General features: G+C 44.3%; 1 protein-coding gene across 3 annotated transcripts in view; it reads right to left on the reverse strand.

Moving 5' to 3' along the window:
- Positions 1-3,647: 3,647 nt before the first annotated feature.
- Positions 3,648-18,007, reverse strand: part of ETV6 (ETS variant transcription factor 6) — a 120,109-nt gene continuing 105,749 nt past the window's right edge. For all 3 annotated transcript variants that reach the window (XM_066184315.1, XM_066184314.1, XM_066184316.1), the window contains exons 6-8: positions 9,781-9,923; positions 7,328-7,428; positions 3,648-4,102 (exon numbers count right to left, since the gene is read on the reverse strand). In XM_066184315.1, the coding sequence (XP_066040412.1) occupies positions 3,997-4,102; positions 7,328-7,428; positions 9,781-9,923 (350 nt within the window). In that variant the 3' untranslated portion in view covers positions 3,648-3,996. The remainder of the gene's footprint in view (positions 4,103-7,327; positions 7,429-9,780; positions 9,924-18,007) is intronic.

Below are 18,007 nucleotides of genomic sequence, written 5' to 3' on the forward strand. Positions count from 1 at the left end.
CATTCATTTGATTCAGTCCCTTAGCCCCACACCTTAAAAAAACAAAAGCCATCATCAATAAAAACACTAGAATTTTATTTAAAAAAAAAAAAAAAAGACCTCAAACTCTGGATTCGCGTACAGTTGCAGTCTGACAAAAAAAAAAAAAAAATCTGGAGAATGCATATGTGGAGTTTGAAATCTGGGGAGGATGGCAGCAACTTAGTGTTCACAGAAAGGGCCCCAGTAGTGTTCTCTGGATGGAGAGGCAGTCAACAGGTTTCAAACTTTAATCAAGAAAACATTCTGCTGAGGAACTGCAGCATGTCCTACCTGACTGGCCTGCGGCTTGTGGAGGCTTGTAGCAAGCTGATGACAACGAAGGTCCCACTTAACCTTTGCTTAACCACTTAACCACTCAGAACCTTTGCTGCGTGCTGAGTTGGCAAGGATCTCTGGAGGTCATCCGGTCAAACCCCCTCTGGTCAGGCAGGGCCAGCCAGGCCCAGCTGCCCAGGACCGTGTCCAGGTGACTTTTGCGTGTGTCTCCAAGGATGAAACGCTTCCTCCCTTTCCCCACTTGCTCCGGTGGCAAAGGCAGAAAGTTTGGCTGTTTTGCTGCTGGCAAATTCTACACTGGGAAATTAGAAACTGGGGGAAGGGGGGAAGGCAGGTGTCAGTGTTGGTGGAAAGACAGTGTTACCTTTGCTAGCCCTGGCAGGCAGCGACGCATTCCTACGGCTCAGGATGTTAATGCTGTCTTTGCACTCCCATGGATCTGCCCGTGGATGGGAGGTCAATGGGAATCCTCCTCCTGCAGCTGCTCTAGCCCGTCAGTACTTCTTTATTTTTAGCCATACCTGATAAACTCACTTCACGACCCCAAGAACAGTTTCAAATCCTGCAGTTCCCACAACAGGCCCCACAGTTCTGGCAGCTCCAGTGTCACCTGCACCATTCCCTTTGGCACCAGGTGACCTGGCAGGAGACAGGAAGGGCCTCTGTGGTACTGGCCTGTTCCAAGGCCAAAGGCCACTTTCATTCCAGCTAGCATCAGCCTTGAGAGAACTCCTCTGTGGCTGTGATGGTGCTGTCTTAAGATGTCCTTTATGTGTGAACTGGGAAGAGTTTCCAACAGCCACAAACATTTTTTTTTCCCCTTCGACTTAGATTCTGCAAGTGGAAGTGATTGCATTTCTTTGTAAAGGTGAACAATTCCACTCTAAAGCTTCCCTACAGGACGACACGTGTGATTTTCCTGTCTTACCCAGTGAGAAGGATGGACTTAGTTTGGTAGATAATGGTGAGGAAATGGGTGGATTGTCTCTGGTTCTCTGTATTTTGCAGTGTGCACCTTGGCCATGACAAAAAGCTGTGACTCATCAGAGCACTTTATTACAGAAAGTCCCTATTGTTTTTTTGTCTCTCACCATCTTGTAACAGCAGGCAAAAGAAAATAACGCAGTTATGCAGTTGTCTAGACCACAGCAGTAAAGAGGATGAATCATCCTCCGCAAAAACTTGGTTTCTTTCTACCACTGGACACCCAAGGATCCAGCCAGAGCCTTTCTTTACATTGGTTGCCCTGATCACACTCCATCTGTGAAATTCACCACTCCAACTCCTGAGACCTGGCTGCAACCTGGGGGCCCTTGAGCGATGTGACAGAGTAACTCCTTGGGCCCTTGATCTCAAGGGACCTTAGGTTTCAGAACTGTGACTACTGAAGTCCCACAGCGTCTCCCAATCTCACACCTCATGAGCTTCAAGGACTTAAGAGTCACGACAGAGACAGGTGACACACTGCTGAAAAACATTCCCCTGTCCATTATTCTGAGGCAGAACAGATCAAGTACATGGTGTGCTGAGACTTGTAACTTACCGAGTGTGATTTTACAGAAAAGCGTGGCTGGGCAAAGCTCAGGGAGAAATGTACACCCTGTCATTCCTCATCAGATACTGGCTCAGAAAAATCTCTTCTTGTTGTATGATGCTTATCTACACCCTTAACAAAGCTGTTCCTCCTACCACCTGTGACTCAAGATTAAGTCTTTGGTGAGACTAACCTATCTCTGTTTAAACACAGGGGACACTGTTCATTGCCCAGTGCCATTTTTTCCTGGATAGATTAACCCTCTTGTTAAATACGTAGAAAGATCAAATGTCGTGTTGGTTTAATGGCTGATAAAAGCTCTACCATGGGAATGTACCTTGTTTTTGGTTGAAATGGATTAGATTAGCCTTTTGATTTTTTTCCAGATCTAGTTTCTTTTATGTTTCCATTAAAGAGGCTTTCTGCTTTTAATGCACTGCTGTGGACGTGCTTGCTTTCAGGCACCATGTGATTCCTGCAGTTTCCCTATGCACCCTCTCCCTCTGCAAGCATCATTTCTGCTGCTAGATCTTCCTCCCATTCAAAGGACCACTGCTGATGGATCACTGCTGATGGACACCACAGACATTCCTGTCCTGGTGGTCCAAGCTGTGAAATGGAACAGGCCAGCAGTTTCTCTTGTTTAGGCATCAAGGACTGCTGAGCTTTCTGTGACCAAACTAGGCACAGCTCTTTGCCTCATGCCAAGCACCCTCAGTGCAGCAAACCAAATGGAGGAACCCTACAACCAGAATAAAACCCCAAACCAAGAAAGCAACACGGCTGTGGGTTTTTTCTCTTGTCTTAAATCACATTAAAAACAGGCAAGCTGGGACAAGCTTGCTTGATGGCAGTGCTGTAGGATGGGGGAGGGCAGTGGGAGGCATTAAAAAAAACAAATCCCAAACCAAAGCCAAAATCAATTACAAGATATAAGTATAGCTATTTGGTCTCTAGTTCTCTAACATCAGCTTTTAGAGTGGTGAATCATCTACCTCTCGAGCAGCACAAAATGATCCTGGAGAGGCTTCTGAGTAATACAAACCATGTGATGAGTCCCTTTGCTTTCTCCCTGTGATGTAAGAAACAGTCCTTCACCTTTCACCCCAAAATTGCTTGCAGGTATGAGAAACACCCTTTTCTTCTGTAATTACAGATGCTTCAGTCTTCCCTTCTTATAGAAAACACTGAACTGAAATTCACAACTGTGAATATACTGGGGGGATTACATATATATTTATATATATATATATATATATATGGAACTTTTAGATATATATACACACATATATATGTATTTGTCCCCACCCTCCCTTCCCCCTGCTCCATTCTATCACTTCTTTGCTAGAAGGAGGGAAAATGTTAACTGATAGTCACTTGCAGAGGTTTGTCACATTTATTTTTCTCCTCTCCGGAGCACTTAGGTGATTGGTTTTGGTCCATATTCCAGCAGTTATCAGCCACTCGGAGCACTCTCTGTGAGCCCAAGCTATGCTGGGATGACAGCCCAGCCTACATGTGAAGGGTGTCTCCTCTTCATTTGACAGGTATGTGTGAGAAATTCTTTTGGTAGCTTCAACACATTTCCCAGTGGCAGCACATATAAATCGATCCAAGCAAACTGGAAGCCTTGAGCAAATCCCTTCTGTGTTGCTATTGGTTATGCGGTGTTGTGTCATGAGACTTGCACAGAAAATAAGAGCACTCTATTTCCATAGGAAAGCCTTCCAAAAACAAAAAAAATAAAATAAAAAAAAAAACAAAAAAGAAGCATAATCTGATGTCTTGTCCTATGTGAGATAAGGAAAGTCAAACTGCATGTTTATTAGGGAAAAAAAAAAAAAAGATGACAAAAAACCCCCAAAACTGAAACAAACCAAAAAGAAAGAAAAAAAACTCAAGGGAGACTTTGTAGGAACAGTGAAGTAGTGCATAAGTCCAGGCTTTCTCCCCTTTGCCTTCCTGCCAGCACCACTTCTGCCTGTTAGTTTGTTTTGCTAAGGTGCTTCAGGTCCTGCGTGGTCTTCAAGCTAAGCGGCGACCTCAAGTACTGCTCCTGTGTTGTTGCTTCCCCTCCCAAACCGTGCCGACCGTCGGGCAGATGTTTCTCCCCTGGACCCACAGAGGTGGTGCACCTGTTGCCTTCAGCACTCATCTTCTTGGTATATTTGTTCATCCAGTTCCTGGGATTCAAGGTGCTCGAGGCGGTCTGTCCGGCCACTCATGATCTCGTCTGGGGTCTTCATGAACCTGCAAAACAGAGGAACGAGCCTGTTTCTCAGGGGTCTCAGCTTTTTATCTTCATCAAGTTGTTGAGACCCCTGAGCTCCACAGCTCCCAAGATAATCTTTGCTGTATCCTCCCAAAGCCTCAGTATTTCCCAGCTTCTCCCCCAGGTGTCTTCCCTCCTCCATACCTTGAAAGGAAACAAAAAAAATCACCAGCATTTACCCCGGCTTCTTGAAAGCCCAAATCTGAACCAAACCCCAGAGTTGTTTTCTAAAGAACGATGTTTATTTCCTCTCTCTCGTATTGTGTGCTGTTGTCATGTCAGACTACAGCTTGGCCCAAGGTACACTCATGTGTGGTGTCTGGTGACAGAGACATGAAAGGTCTCTATGATCAACATATTTCAAAGCACGAACCCTTGCACGGTGTGGGGAGGCACAGGGCTACTGGTTTGTGCAGGCCTGTGTGTAGGTGAGTGAGGAGAACATGAAACACCAAAGGAACAGAGGGGGAAAAAGCCAAAGTCCAAGTCAGAACAAGTTCCAGGAAATGGAAAAAGCCCTGAAGGGAAAACGTTTTGGCCTAGGGAATGGTAAGCAAAGACAATCTCTTCCTGTGTGATTGTAGCAAGTGTGACTGCAGTGAGGCAGCATCCTCTGTAATGAATGCCACGGCTCCCAGCACCAGTGTCTCAAGGCAGTAAGTCTGCAGGGTGCTGGAGACAGAAACTGCCTCTGGGGAGGCATGGCAGCAGCAGGAAATGAGAAAGGACATCCACCAGCCTGCAGTTTAATTCCGAAGTCTTGGTTTTTGCCAGGATGCTTTTGTGTATTATTGCACAGAGGTAGCACAGAAAGGCTCTGCTTTTTCCTTTTCAGTTCAATGGTGTAGGAAGACAGCGTGGCACAGGAAGGATGAAATCCTGGTTTCAACACAAATCAATTTCCCAACTCCCAAGCACTTCTGGACAAATTAGGACGAAAGATGTTTATGCTGGAAGTGGTACAAAATTTCACAGCCTTTCATTAACAACGTACTGGTTAACATGCAGCTTGAAGAAATGTGTTAACTGTAAGAGCTGATTTTACTTCAGGTTGATGATATGCTCAGTATCCTTGCTCCAGTGAAAACAAAAACAACCAACAGGAGCCTCATTACTATCACTGACTCAGAATGCTCACTGCTGGAGCCTCTCAGCAAACACACAGCATAGCCTGGAACTAACCTTTTGCCATCCCTTCTAATTTTGGAAATCATGTGCATATATGCATTAAAGGAAAGAAAAAAAAAAAAAAAAACCAACAAAAAAGGGCTATGACTCACTGCTGTGTCACTGCTGGAAAAATGCTGCTGCTACAAACAGTGTTACGGTGGTGAAAAACTCGTATGCAGGAGTGGTGAATCACTGAAAATGCACCAAAGCCCACGGCCAGACTGTGCCCTGATTTAAACCCTGTGACTCTCTTGTTGGTCTTGCATGAGGGTGAAATCAAAACACAGGGTGGTCCCACTGCCCTCCTCCTCTCCATGTGGGGCATGGGCCAATGTGAGCTGCACTGCAGGATTTTGGGTATTCCTTCTGGTCTGTGCTTTAAGTCACATCAAGAAAACCACAGTGTGGGTATTTCTAACAGCATTTGCTTACATTAAACAAAACAAACAAACCAAAAAAACCAAACAACCAACCCAACCCAGAACTGCATGAAAATTAAGAATACTATCTGTGACCTATTTTATTGCAGAAGACAGCCAGCCAACCTATTAGAAATCCTTCTCCTGACTCCATCTCACTTAAAGCTCCATACAGATATCTGCAGATGACAACTGCCTGCACGTTAAGTCACATCTCCTATTCTTTCTGTGCTTGTGAGGAATAGCCAAGAAAGGCACATTAATGACTTGATTTTTTGCAGCTGTTCTTTTTCTCTTCAGATATAAATAGGTCTAAGAAAACAACATCAAAAAGTTTTTATTGGGAATTGTGCAAAGAAATGTTTTGCTGGGTTGTTTTTTTTCCCCCCGGTTTCCAAAGGAAATGAAGTTTATATAGCTCAAGTTTTATGCTCTTTGGTGACCTTTGAATCTGTTGGTCAATTTGGCCAAAGTCTTACAGAGGAACTGAGGTCTCCAAGGGCATTAAGTTACAATAGTTTTGAGAAAATAGGCAGCCTGGTTGAGAAGAGATGGACTCCTGTTTTGTGTATGTCCCCACTGAAGGGAAGGCTTCAAGAGCACCACATTCAGCGTTCAGCATCAGGAATTTCCCCAGGGCAATGCAGTCTTTACACAAGAGCACAGAGATACAGGCATTTTGGTACTGATGGAGCAACCTTGTTATAACTTTCCACCAGAAAAAAAAGTTACTGTTGAGCACTTGACTTTGACCATGACTGCTTCTTTCCTTCACTCTACTTCCTGCGTCTGTGTTTCTTTCTAAGAGCTGACATAAACAAGTCATCCCACAGAACCCTTTTCAGCTGAAGACAGTTTGAATGCGAATGCAGTTCTGTTAGCTATTTAAGAAAACAAATTCCAAGATTGCCTTCCTATTGTTATCATTTCCAAGCACACTGCTAGATGCAGGCCACTGACAGCAAAGCAGTCTTTGGTCTGCGTTCAGTGCTCTGAGGGTCAGATGTGCACTAGAATTTGCTGGTGTTGTCTCAAGAGAACTGGAGTGCTCTCACTCTGTGCCATCTGCACTCAAGTTTGTACAAGCAGGTCTCTGGTTTAATTCTGTTTCAGGCTCTATTTCCTAAATTCTTGGTTGTGTCACTCAACCCGATGCATTGGGCTTTATGAACAGCTCTTGCAGCTCCCTCTCTTCCTTGAAGGCAGCACCAAAGACGTGGTCATCAAGTGCTTCTCTTCTGCAATACCCTTGAGGAAATGCCTGATCCCTGCTCAGCTTTCACTGGCAGCTGTGTTTGAGAAGTCCACTTGGAGCAGGTTTTCCAGCAGTTCGGCCGAATCATTTATCTAAGGTCTTAAACAATGGCACAGCCTGCACGAAGCAGTGAAAAGGCTTCTGTTGTCTCCACTGATCATTGAGACAGGCCTGTGCTTTTTTAAAGTGGTGTGGCTGCCTTGAAAGCTGGGAAGCACCGCTCTAGACAGCTTTTACAAATGTATGGCCATCTTCACTTGTGCTGTAACTGTGGCAGTGAGGTACCCCCCACACAATTCCATCCTCCAGACTCAAAACCTAATTGTCCACAGAAAGAAATGGCAAAGAAAGAAAATTACCTGAACAAAAGCCTTTGTCCTGGCTCCTTCCGGATAATATTTAGTTTGTAGTAGTGGCGTAGGGCTCTGGACATTTTCTCATAGGTCATATTTGTTCTGTTCTGTTTTTTTTTTTTCCAAAAGAAAAAAGGAAAAGAAGTGGTGAGATGATTCATTAAAACGTTCCTAAGCCCCAAAATGAGGTGCAGACCTATCACGGCTACCTGAAGTAACCAAGACAGTTCAAGAAATTACATGTAGCATTTTTTGCTGGTTGCAGGCCCGTTCTGCCCCCACAGCCCTCATCATCAAAGTTTTGTGGGTCTCTTTCCACTCAGGGCTATTTGAGCAAGGAGTCTAACAAAAATTCCAAGCAAGTTTTTCTACAGTTTCTTGGAACACAGGTAACAAAAGACTCAATTAACTACAAGAGGAGACATTAGGTGGAGGGAGATGCTCATGCCAAGTGCCACGTGACAGGCCTGTTCTTAATGCAAACATCTTTTGTGAAAGCCTGGGAGTAGTGGCTGATAGGCTGAATCTGTCAGCAATCCCTGCTTGGGGCACTGTTCCTCTGGGATTCCCCCGCATTAACTAGTTAATGTTCACAGAGCACTGCGGGGACTGTTTGTCCTCTTGTTACACAGGTGTAAATCAAGAAGCCAGTTGGGTTGTCCATCTGCTTCTGTGACAGATCCTCCCCTTCATTCTGGGAGCTGTTGGCCCCAAAGGCCATGGCCAGAGAGGGCACTGGCGCATACTGAAGTGTGAGATGATTCATTAAAACCCTCCTAAGCCCCCAAAGGAGATGAAGCCCTAAAGCCCTGCTGAAGCTGAGTGTCTCAAGGCAGAGGTGATGGGCCCTGCCAGAGCCGTACGTGGGCAGCCCCCAAATTAGTGACTTGGAAGAGAAGGATCAGCCCCTTAGGTTATGTCTACACGAAGAGCATTCTTCTGGTCCAAGGAGCAGTGGTTTCTGCGTGGCAGAGACTCCCAGCAGAGACACAACCCTGCTGGCAAAGCTGCGTGTGCATGAGTGTAAACAGCCGCCTCGCCACGGGCGAAACACACCAAACCAGTAGGAGCACGTTTTTGTTCTGGGAGCCTCCGTGTCACGAGTTTGGCTTCATCAAAGGACACTGATCCACCTGCCTAAAACGCCGAGTAAGAGCAGACCCACTCTGCTTGCCCTGACTACAATAACTCTGCTAAGGGAGGCCACATCAAGAGCTCCTGTGGCAATGAAACACTAACGTGGACAAAGTTTTCCCTGCAAAATCTAGACTCCTCATTGGGAACCTCCCTGAAATAACAGTGTGTGCTTCTTCCATTTCTCATATGCTGAAAGGCCACTGTCTTGCCCAAGTGGCCAGTGGTCTGTAGGAGCTTCAGTTTTAGACACCCAGCATGAGACATGGCATGGCCCAATTATTAACGTGCAGGTTGGATAAGTTTCATAAAATTCCATTAGCTCATATCTCCAGCAGGTTGAGAACCATGTGGATGACAGCACGACCCTCTGGTGTGTCAGCTATTCCTCCCAGGTTTTTTGTTGTCTGAGAATCTGTCCCATCATCCAGGTCATTAAGGGGCACACAGTGCTGCCCCCAGAATCAATCCCTGGAGTAAAATGACTAGCGACTGGATTTTGTGCCATTGATCACCATCTTTTCAGCCCAGCAAATCAGCCAGTTTTCAATCCACCTCACTGTACTCTTATCTAGGTCATACTTAATTAGTCTGTCTTTGAAGCTGTTATGAGACAGCCTTTCTAAAATCAAGATAAGCTATATCCACCATTCTTCCTGAATCCACTGAGCCAATCATTTTGTTGTAGATGGATACCACAGTGGTCAAGCATGATTTTCCTTCTGTAAATCCATGCTGACTATTCATACATTCCTATGAATACACTCATATACATATACAGAAGTTATCTATACATAACTCAGCCCCAAACTGTAAAAATCAGTAATGGCTTTCCAGATAATAAAGCAGGAACTGCCCTCTTAGAAGGAAGTCCATAATCCTGCAGCATTTGGTGTCTGTCCCAGGGCAGCATGTGGGATCTGGGAGTTGCTGCAGACAGGAACGCAGAAAGCTCCTGCTCTGTAGTACAGAGCTCCTTGTAAACTGCATCTCTCACCAGACTATCCTCAGCATCAGGTTTCAGGAAGAAATAAGATGCCTTGAGAGAGAAGGACTGTTAATTCTTGCACTCCTTATAATTTTATAATTACATGCATTGATAACTAAAGGCCTTTAAACCAAACTAACAAGTTCCCTGTTTGAAGAATAGGTTTTAGTGCTTCAGGATGGATGCTTTGTATTTCTACTGTACACAGAATAAAAGACTACAGTTTTCCAGCAGTAATTATAAGCCATCCTTTCTTCTTTCCCCCCATTTATAACTGAATCCTGTGATGCTACAACAGGCAAAGTGCTGCAGGAGGGAAATTGCGTTGCTCCCTTACCTTGTGGTTTCCCCACAGACGGGCCAGCCCGTTGGGATCCACTATCCGAAATATTTTGGATTCCTTATCTTCCCATCGGATGAAATTTTCGTACCGGCTGTCAGAAAGCAGCTGATAAACATAATCCCAAAGCAACCTACAGTCTGTGAAGAGAGAAGCAAGAAAATAATTACTTTTCCTTTTTTTTTTTTTTTTTCTTGGGATTAATTCTGGAAACTTTTTGGGTGAATGTGTAATGAAAGGACAAGTTGGGATCAGGGCTAAAACAGCTGCTGCGACCTGAAATGAAAATGGCTTGGCTGGTTTGGAGTAATGTTTGCCAAATGGGCTGGAATACACAGCCTCTCCTGATGCATCCCAGTTCTCCTGACACTGCCAGAGCATCTCCATCTCATCAAAAGCTCGGTGAGGGGACCTGCTGGTCTTAATCGTGTGGTTATGGTTGTACTGAAGCACATAAAGCTCACACTGTTGGCCCTGGTGCTGTTGCTGGCTGTTTTAAGTGGAGAAATCACAAATCCTGCAACCTGCTCTCCCTGCTTGAGGCTGCCCCTTTCTGTGCTAACACGTGAGTCTAAGGCATGGGCAATATTACAGCTTTCCTTTGTAGACTCCACGTGATATAAAACTGACAGCTTCTCCCATTTTCAATCTGATTTTTTGTTTTACTTCTCAAGGTTCCTGAAAAGAAACAACACCTAAGTATTATAATTACTCGAGTGCTATTGAGAGGTTAAATACTTTCTATTTGGATAATTGAATTCAAATTTCCTCTTGGCAAACACTCCTTAGGTCGCTAATTAAAGGTCTAACAGACACTTAAGTTTTAGTTTAGTGTTTTTCAGTTTCATGGCGGTCTCTTGAGACTGAGGAAGCCAAGAGCTGAGCTGCTCCTACTTCCTGTTTGCAATGTGTGTGTGCAGCACAGAGTAACAGGGAATATGGAATATGGCATGTGAATTGTACGGAGCTGGGGGTATTGCTGCTGTCAGAAACAACAGGGTTTTCACAGCTCAGCTATCCAGATTTCCAAGGTGGATGTGGGGTTGCATTTTACTTTGAAAGCAATACCAGCCTCTGAGAAACGGCTTGTTAGAGTTGTCCAAGGGCTGGCAACCAAAGAAATCCAGCTTCTGAGTGCTAAAATGGATTCTTGTCAGCCTGTCTTTCTGTTCCTGTCTGTCTGCCTGGGGCTGGCACGTGTTACAATGGGCATCATGACATGAGAATATAAAATACTTTTTAGGAAAGGGTATGAATAACATGTTCAGTGAGCACACCTGAAATGGATAGAGATTTTACTGTCCCACTTTCAAACTGCTGAGAGTATCTCTGACACCAGTACTGTCTCTAAAACCAGAGCTTGGTTTGTCAGAGCCCTTGCTTCAGTCTTTCCCTGTCAGTCCTACAAAGAATGAACAAGTTTGTTTTGAGGAGATGACATCTGGCAAAAATGCAGGTTCCCATTCCAGCTGAAACCCACCCTGATGGTCACCTCATCCACGGCATCTACAAGAGGAGGAATGTGAAAGGCAAGAGACAAGACTTTTTGCTTGGAAAAACCTTTTTTTCATTAACCTTTTTCACAGAAGAACATTTTCTACAGAAAAATGTCCATCCCCATTTGAGATTTTTCTAGGTGTTAATTTAAAAAAGTGAAACCTGGGCACCAGTTTCCCCGGGCTAAGTGAGAGGTCTGAAAACTAAGCTTGAAGGCTACCACTTGAATTTCTGTCATCCCCCCTCTCACAAATTCACAAAACACGATTCTTACATTGCCTTTCTGTCAATGGTTTTGCACACACACACACACACACAGACACACATTAGAAAAAAATCTTCTTTTCTAGACTTCATTTATGATTCAAGGGAGATTATATTGCTCTTCTGGTTTGTGCTTTTTAGTATTGTGGGAGGTTTTCAGATAAAAGAGTAGTTAAGCCCCCACAGAAATGGTTCATTGACACACATGCAATTCATTCTAGAACTCTTTCAATGCAAGAAAAACCCTTCAATTACAGCACCTTATAGCTCCTATTTACAGTTCTGCAGAGATACAATTTACGCTCCTCTTTACTTGCACCTCATTATTTGCAATAGGCAATGTTATTTTTAATCTCTCTCTCTCACACACATTCAGACACGCACCCTGGGCCCCCGTTCTGCACAAAACAGAAGAAGCACACAAAAAAATCAACCTGAGATGTTTAGGTGGAAACAAAGAGAGCTTCAGATGCTAAGAAGAGGTAGGATTCAAGTGCAGATTTGTTTTTATTGTTCACTTAGTTTTTAGGATGGATTCAGGCTAAGCTTGAATATAAATACACCTCAAATGAGAACTCAGATCTGCATCTTGAGATCTTCACAAGTAAAATCGTAAGTGATGAAGGGCCCCATCCCATATTCTCAACTGACTGAGCTGCTCAGACTTGCAGAGGTATTAAGTAGGCTGGTGGAATTCGCAAAAAATCCCAACCACCCAAGTGTCTGAGACTGCTGTTTGCTTCAACAATAAAACCAAAAATCCTTGAAAACTCTGCTTGGTTCCTACAACCACTTAAAAACTTGATTTCAAACCATATGGCTGTGTATCAGAAAATCTAGATATATGACTCAGCTGCAGTAATTTACTGAGCATCAGGGCAACTGTGGTAACTGTGTCTCAAGCCACTGCAAATAGGAAATAAAAAGCATTAAGCACCAGTAGAAAAGATTTCAGGCTCACTGCATTTCTTCTCCCCAGAGTTGAGAGCTCTGAGCACACAGTTTGTTATCGTGGTGCAGCTGATGCTTTGCAGCACACTTTAGTTCTATATGAGCTCTGCTTGCACAGGACCTAAAGCAGCTTGCCTTCCTTCTAGTTCCACTTGGGACACTTTTAGGAATTTGAGCACAGGCACTCAAGGGTTTTTTGTTTGTTTTTAACCAGAAATGGTTGCCCTATGTATCTTTCTCAACAGAATGCACAGTAAGAAAAAAATAAGAGGTCCTGGAGGGTTCTCCCTGACTGACAGAGGATCAACAATTAAATAATCTACCAGTGGAGACCATCTTTAATAGGACATTAGAGACAATAAGTGAAGGCTACTCTTAGAGACTGTAATGAACTTGGACTAGAGTAGAGCCCATTTGCAGGCCTGTGAAATTAGTCAAAACCCAAGAAGTGGCAATGCTAGAGAATGCTTTTAAAAGGAGCTTCTAGGCTAGGAAAAGAGGCACCTCCACAAAAGGCTGCTGGAGGTGACAGACAACGTGCTCAGGCACAGGGTGGGATTCTGGGGGCTGCCTTGTGCTGGGCCAGCAGCCGGACTTTGATGATCCTTGCGGGCGCCTTCCAACTCAGGATGCTCTATGATTGTACGGTACAGAAAGCTGCATTCTCCAGGAAGGTCAAAAGTGTGATGGGTATTTTTAGGAAGGACAGAGGAAATGGAGAGAAGGGCTTGTAAGTGGATGGATGTTTTGTAAGTGTCAATCCCTTGTACGAGGAAAGTCTGGATGGTGGAAGTGACTCCACGAAGACTCAATCTCTTCCTTGGCTGTCAGAAGGCCTCCAAAGGAGCTGCTGCATCAGGGGACTCTCCACAGGGTGTGTGTTGGCTAGTGAATAGTAGCAAGAAAGCACATGGACGTTGGTGAAGCCAAGCAAGTTTAACAGTGTGGGAGATTCAATCGGAGAGTTGAGTCAGGACTGGTACCTAAATTGTTTGGGCATGCTGCAATTTCCTGCCTTTTGGCTAAAATAAGCTTACTTAGAAAGCAACTATGCCTCCCCAGCACAGGGAAACATCATTTCCCCCTAGCACACACAAAGGGTTTTTTTTAAAATGAACACATATGGTTGAACTTTGTATAGTCTGCAGCTACAGAGATTCAGCTGTGGATAGTGCTGGCACTGGGCAGCTTTAAGGGGATGTAGCTGGAGTGGGAAGGTGGTGAATGGCTCAGCAACGTGGAAAGGGCTCCTCTAAACACTGGCACTTCCATGCCCTACCATTTTCTCAGCTGTAATACTAAGCAAGTCTGAACGATGTAATTAGCTGGGAATTAGGGCAAACTGCAGCTTCAAAAGCAGAGGTACGGCCACAACTTTCCTCCTGCAGCTAACGCTTCCAGAGGGACTTTTATAGGTATGCACAAGGTAGTTGATAAGGTGTAGAGTACTTAGCTGGTTCTCAAATTGTCTGCCATAAGCACTGCCCTACATGTGCAAGAGGCAGCAGTTTCCCACTCCTGCTAATAAAACCACGTTGTTATTATTAATTGATTAGGCAGAGTCTTCTCAATACACACCTAAAGAATATTGGCATATAAATACTTCCTAATAGCTATAGGATAGTAATAAACACCCCTTAGAATTGAAATACCATCTCAGAATGATCTGTAAATGAACCATTATAGACCTTAGGTTCCTAGTAGTTTGATATTTGTCCGGCCATTACAAATGACTTCTCCAGTATCGTTTGGCCAAGGTCATCTTCATGTTGCAGCCGTGAGAGGTCTCTCATCTGCACTCCCTAGGACTAAATAATGCTGTTAACAATACAGGCATACGCATGCTAAAGACTTCTTTTGTTCAGGACAAAACATTCCCCTGCACCGAAATATTACTTAAAGCACACGCTGTATCTGAGCCCTCTATTGTTTAAATGGGGCCCATGGTGCAGAGCTGGCCCTCTTCATGTAGCAACTACCAGAACCCTCCCATAACCACAGAAATGTTTTGCGAGACCCACCCACATCTTGCACTGAAGAGCATTATATAAAAAGTGTTTGATCTGGCTGATGACTGCCTTGGAGCCCAACATGGCTCCACACAGGAAGAGATGCCAAAGGAACGTTGTCATACTCCCTCTGACTTCAGTTGAGGCCTTACCCCTTGCTGTGTAGGTTAGCCTAAAATCTCTCCAGCATGATATCGTTTGACTTAAATGGTTCTGTGATTTCTACCAGCTGAAGAGCTCTCCCAAGCTTGGCCCCCTTTATTTTACAAGGTGATTTGTGCTTCAGCTGCATTTGTTCAGAGTGAAGCAAACAATGGCTGTTCACAACTGAAACTAATGAACAGAACCCTGGAAGTTCCCTGGCACTCTGGTTTCTCTAAGTACACCTGAAGTGTGTGTGAAGACAACACGGTGATGCTCACGGTGTCAAAATGAGGAACTGATGTAATCCACAGTCACTGGAGCTGGGGAAGGGCCTTTGGTTCCAGAAAGTCTGTGACATTGGGCATGCCACTGTCAGCATCCCAGGAATGGTCTGACTGGGGAGTTTCCTTAACAGACATGCTGCAGCAGCACTGTGCTGTGTTGAGATACAATCCAACCTCAAGATCCATCTATGACATACTCATTTTAGCAGACAAAGCCAAAAGAAAAAAGTAACCAAGTCTCATGGTTAAGGGTTCAAATGGCTCTGAGGCCTGGGGGAGCACTGACCAGTCCTGAGATGGAGCATCCTGGTCATCAATGCCTGTTAATCCACGTCCAGGTCACTGAGGGAAAATAGTTTTCTCTCTATGAACATGGCTGCTGAAAGCAGGATGGTAAGCTGCTATGGTAAAGCCAATGTTTCTTTGTGGAGAAACCTCTTGACAGACAACTGTTTGTTCAGCTCAGTAAATCCAAGCTGGGGCTGAGTAAAGAGGTTGCCAGATCACACAATACAACAGTTGTATGTTGCTTCTGTCTTGTACCCAAACGCTGAGTGGGAGATGAGGCAGAAGGAGAGTAGAAACCTGAGAGTGTCATGCTGCTAACAGTTGTGCTGTGAGGTTGCAAAAATAACACAGCAAGATGAGGCCAAGCTCTGTCTTTGGCAATAAAAACTTGTACAGGGGAAGGAGGATCCAAAATATATCTCATGTGGTTGTAGGAAAGAGGACTGAAATCACAACAAATATGTAATAGATGGGTCACAGACCATTTGATAGATGAAGACTTTGAAAGCTGAAGACTGTTGTATTAAAAACAGTCTTTTTTCTTCCTGTGCCCTTCTTCTGCTCCATCCCCACCAAATAAGATGGGCATTTTCAGTATTATCTTCAAGTGCTGTTCTTTTTCTGCTCCACCACAATGGTAGAAAAGGGTCCTACTAAAGAAACCTATCTCTGATTCTCCTGTGGCTTTTCCTCAGCTTTACTGCTCATGAAAGGCAATGACTGGAAAAGAAATTTAACCTCTGCCTGTTCTCTTGCACTTCTTACAAACACCTCACAACCTCTCTGACATCAGATTCCCTTCCCTTCCGGGAGATGGCAAACAGCCTTACCAGTTTAATGGTTTGCATTTGAATTAACGTAAACTGATGTGTGCCGCTTGTAAGTGATTGGTATTAAAGCCAGAGTTAAAATAGGCCTGTCTCTGGAGACAGTGAAGTGTAGTGTCAACACTGTAAACAAACAGTGTGCGCTCCTGGTTTAACTAAGAGGATTCAAAGTGATCCAAGTTTGCTTTGTAGAAGAAAATCTGAATTACTGAAACAACTCCAGCCTGAAGGAAGTGTTTAGTATACAGGAAAATAAGGGACATTTTCACATTAAAAGGCGAGTTTCTTCAAAGAGAGCGTAACATCCTGCTGACCCCAGTGGATGGTTAGGGTACTCTGAACCCACTTATCTGTCCAGCCACGGGATGTAAATGGGTGCTGCAGTACAGTAATGAGAAGAATGACATCTAAATTACTGAGCTTTCCTCTGGCTTGGCCAGTCCCAGCTTCTGAGTAGACCTGAACAAGCCCTGCCTGCAATTTCTGCTCCTGTAACTGTGCAGTAAGAACGGAGACAGCTGTGAAGCAAGACACTTCACAGAAAATCTACAACCACCTATCAAAGCTATTACTATTCAGCCACTGTTTGAGCTTGAGTGCCATTAGTTAAATTGGCAGGGAAGGCCCACTTTCATGCTGAAATTAATTGTTAATGCCATGTTAAGAAGACTCTCAAGGTTATAATGAAAACTCCTATGAATATGAGCTCTGTGAGCTTGACTCTCATCCACACTTCAGTCTCTCCAGCAGTCTGGCTTTCCACAGGGGTTCCAAGAGACATGGCATGTAGTGGAAATGTAAAAGTGTACATGACTGCAAGAGCAAGTGATGAAAGAAGGCCAGTGACACTATCATTGTCATATCCAAATTGGAGTGACAGGCCAGCACTACACCACGATTTTCACGTTCTTGCAAGGCTCCAATCTGCATGAGCTGCTGCCCTACAGGAAGGAAGGTCAGTTCCTTGGAAAACAGCTCCTGAACCCCTACCACTTACAACTCAGAACTGCCAAAGTGAACCACTGTTTTGGCTTTCTCTAGGTTGCCAGTCTGTAACTTGAAATTGCTCAGCTGCTGCGACCATCTTGTCAAAGCTGCCCCCCAAAGTCTGTGTGAGCCCAGGGAACAGCCCTGTGGAACACTGCCAGCCAGATGTGGCCCCATGCACTGCAACCCTCTGAGCCCTGCCCTTAGACAGCTCCTTACCCAGTGCACTGGGAACCCACTCATCCCAAATCAAAAAGCCTCCCTAAAATGCGGAACAACTGTACCCACCACCTCCCCTCAATCCACTAGGTGGGTGAGGTTATCATAGCAAGTTAGCAAATTAGTTAAATGGGATTTACCTTTGTGGCTGACTGTGCCTGATGTCTGCATTATTCTTTAAACGCCTTTCAGTAACACCAAGTATTAACTTTTTCATCATTTTTTTTTTCCCAGCCCTTCTGTGGGGGCTAACAGTAGCAGTTACAAAACCTGTAACTTCTAAGTCGTGCTTTGATGCTGGTTTTTGCCCTCTTCACTACAGAGGCATAATTCTTCTTTGCCTCCTTTCCTACCCTCAGCATATGCCATTGCATAGGAACTGTGCCTGTACAGCTTTTACACAGAAAGAAAAAGAAACTAATGTGTTGTAACACATTATAAATAATAAACTAATGTGCTGCATTGGCACAAAGGATTTTGCTGGTATTTGAGTTAAAAAACCCCAAAGATCATCCTACAGTGTGACAGTTGTAAAGGTCCCAGGGACACATGTGGAGCAGATGTGGCCACTGGGGGTCTGATCCTAGTAGCTAAGTGGTGAGGAGACACTGCTGAAGTGTAGTGGTTTGAAGTTTGGTGTCTTCTGATGTTTAAGCTCTAAATGTCTATTGTTACAAATCTGACAGCTCAATCAGCTGAGTTTTTCTTATCCTCATTTGAAAGCTTTTCAGCCCAACTCCAGAGTATAAACAGA

Source organism: Chamaea fasciata, unplaced genomic scaffold (assembly GCF_029207755.1).
Source record: "Chamaea fasciata isolate MVZ Bird 193981 ecotype frontalis unplaced genomic scaffold, bChaFas1.0.hap1 SCAF_5, whole genome shotgun sequence".
NCBI lineage: Eukaryota > Metazoa > Chordata > Aves > Passeriformes > Sylviidae > Chamaea > Chamaea fasciata.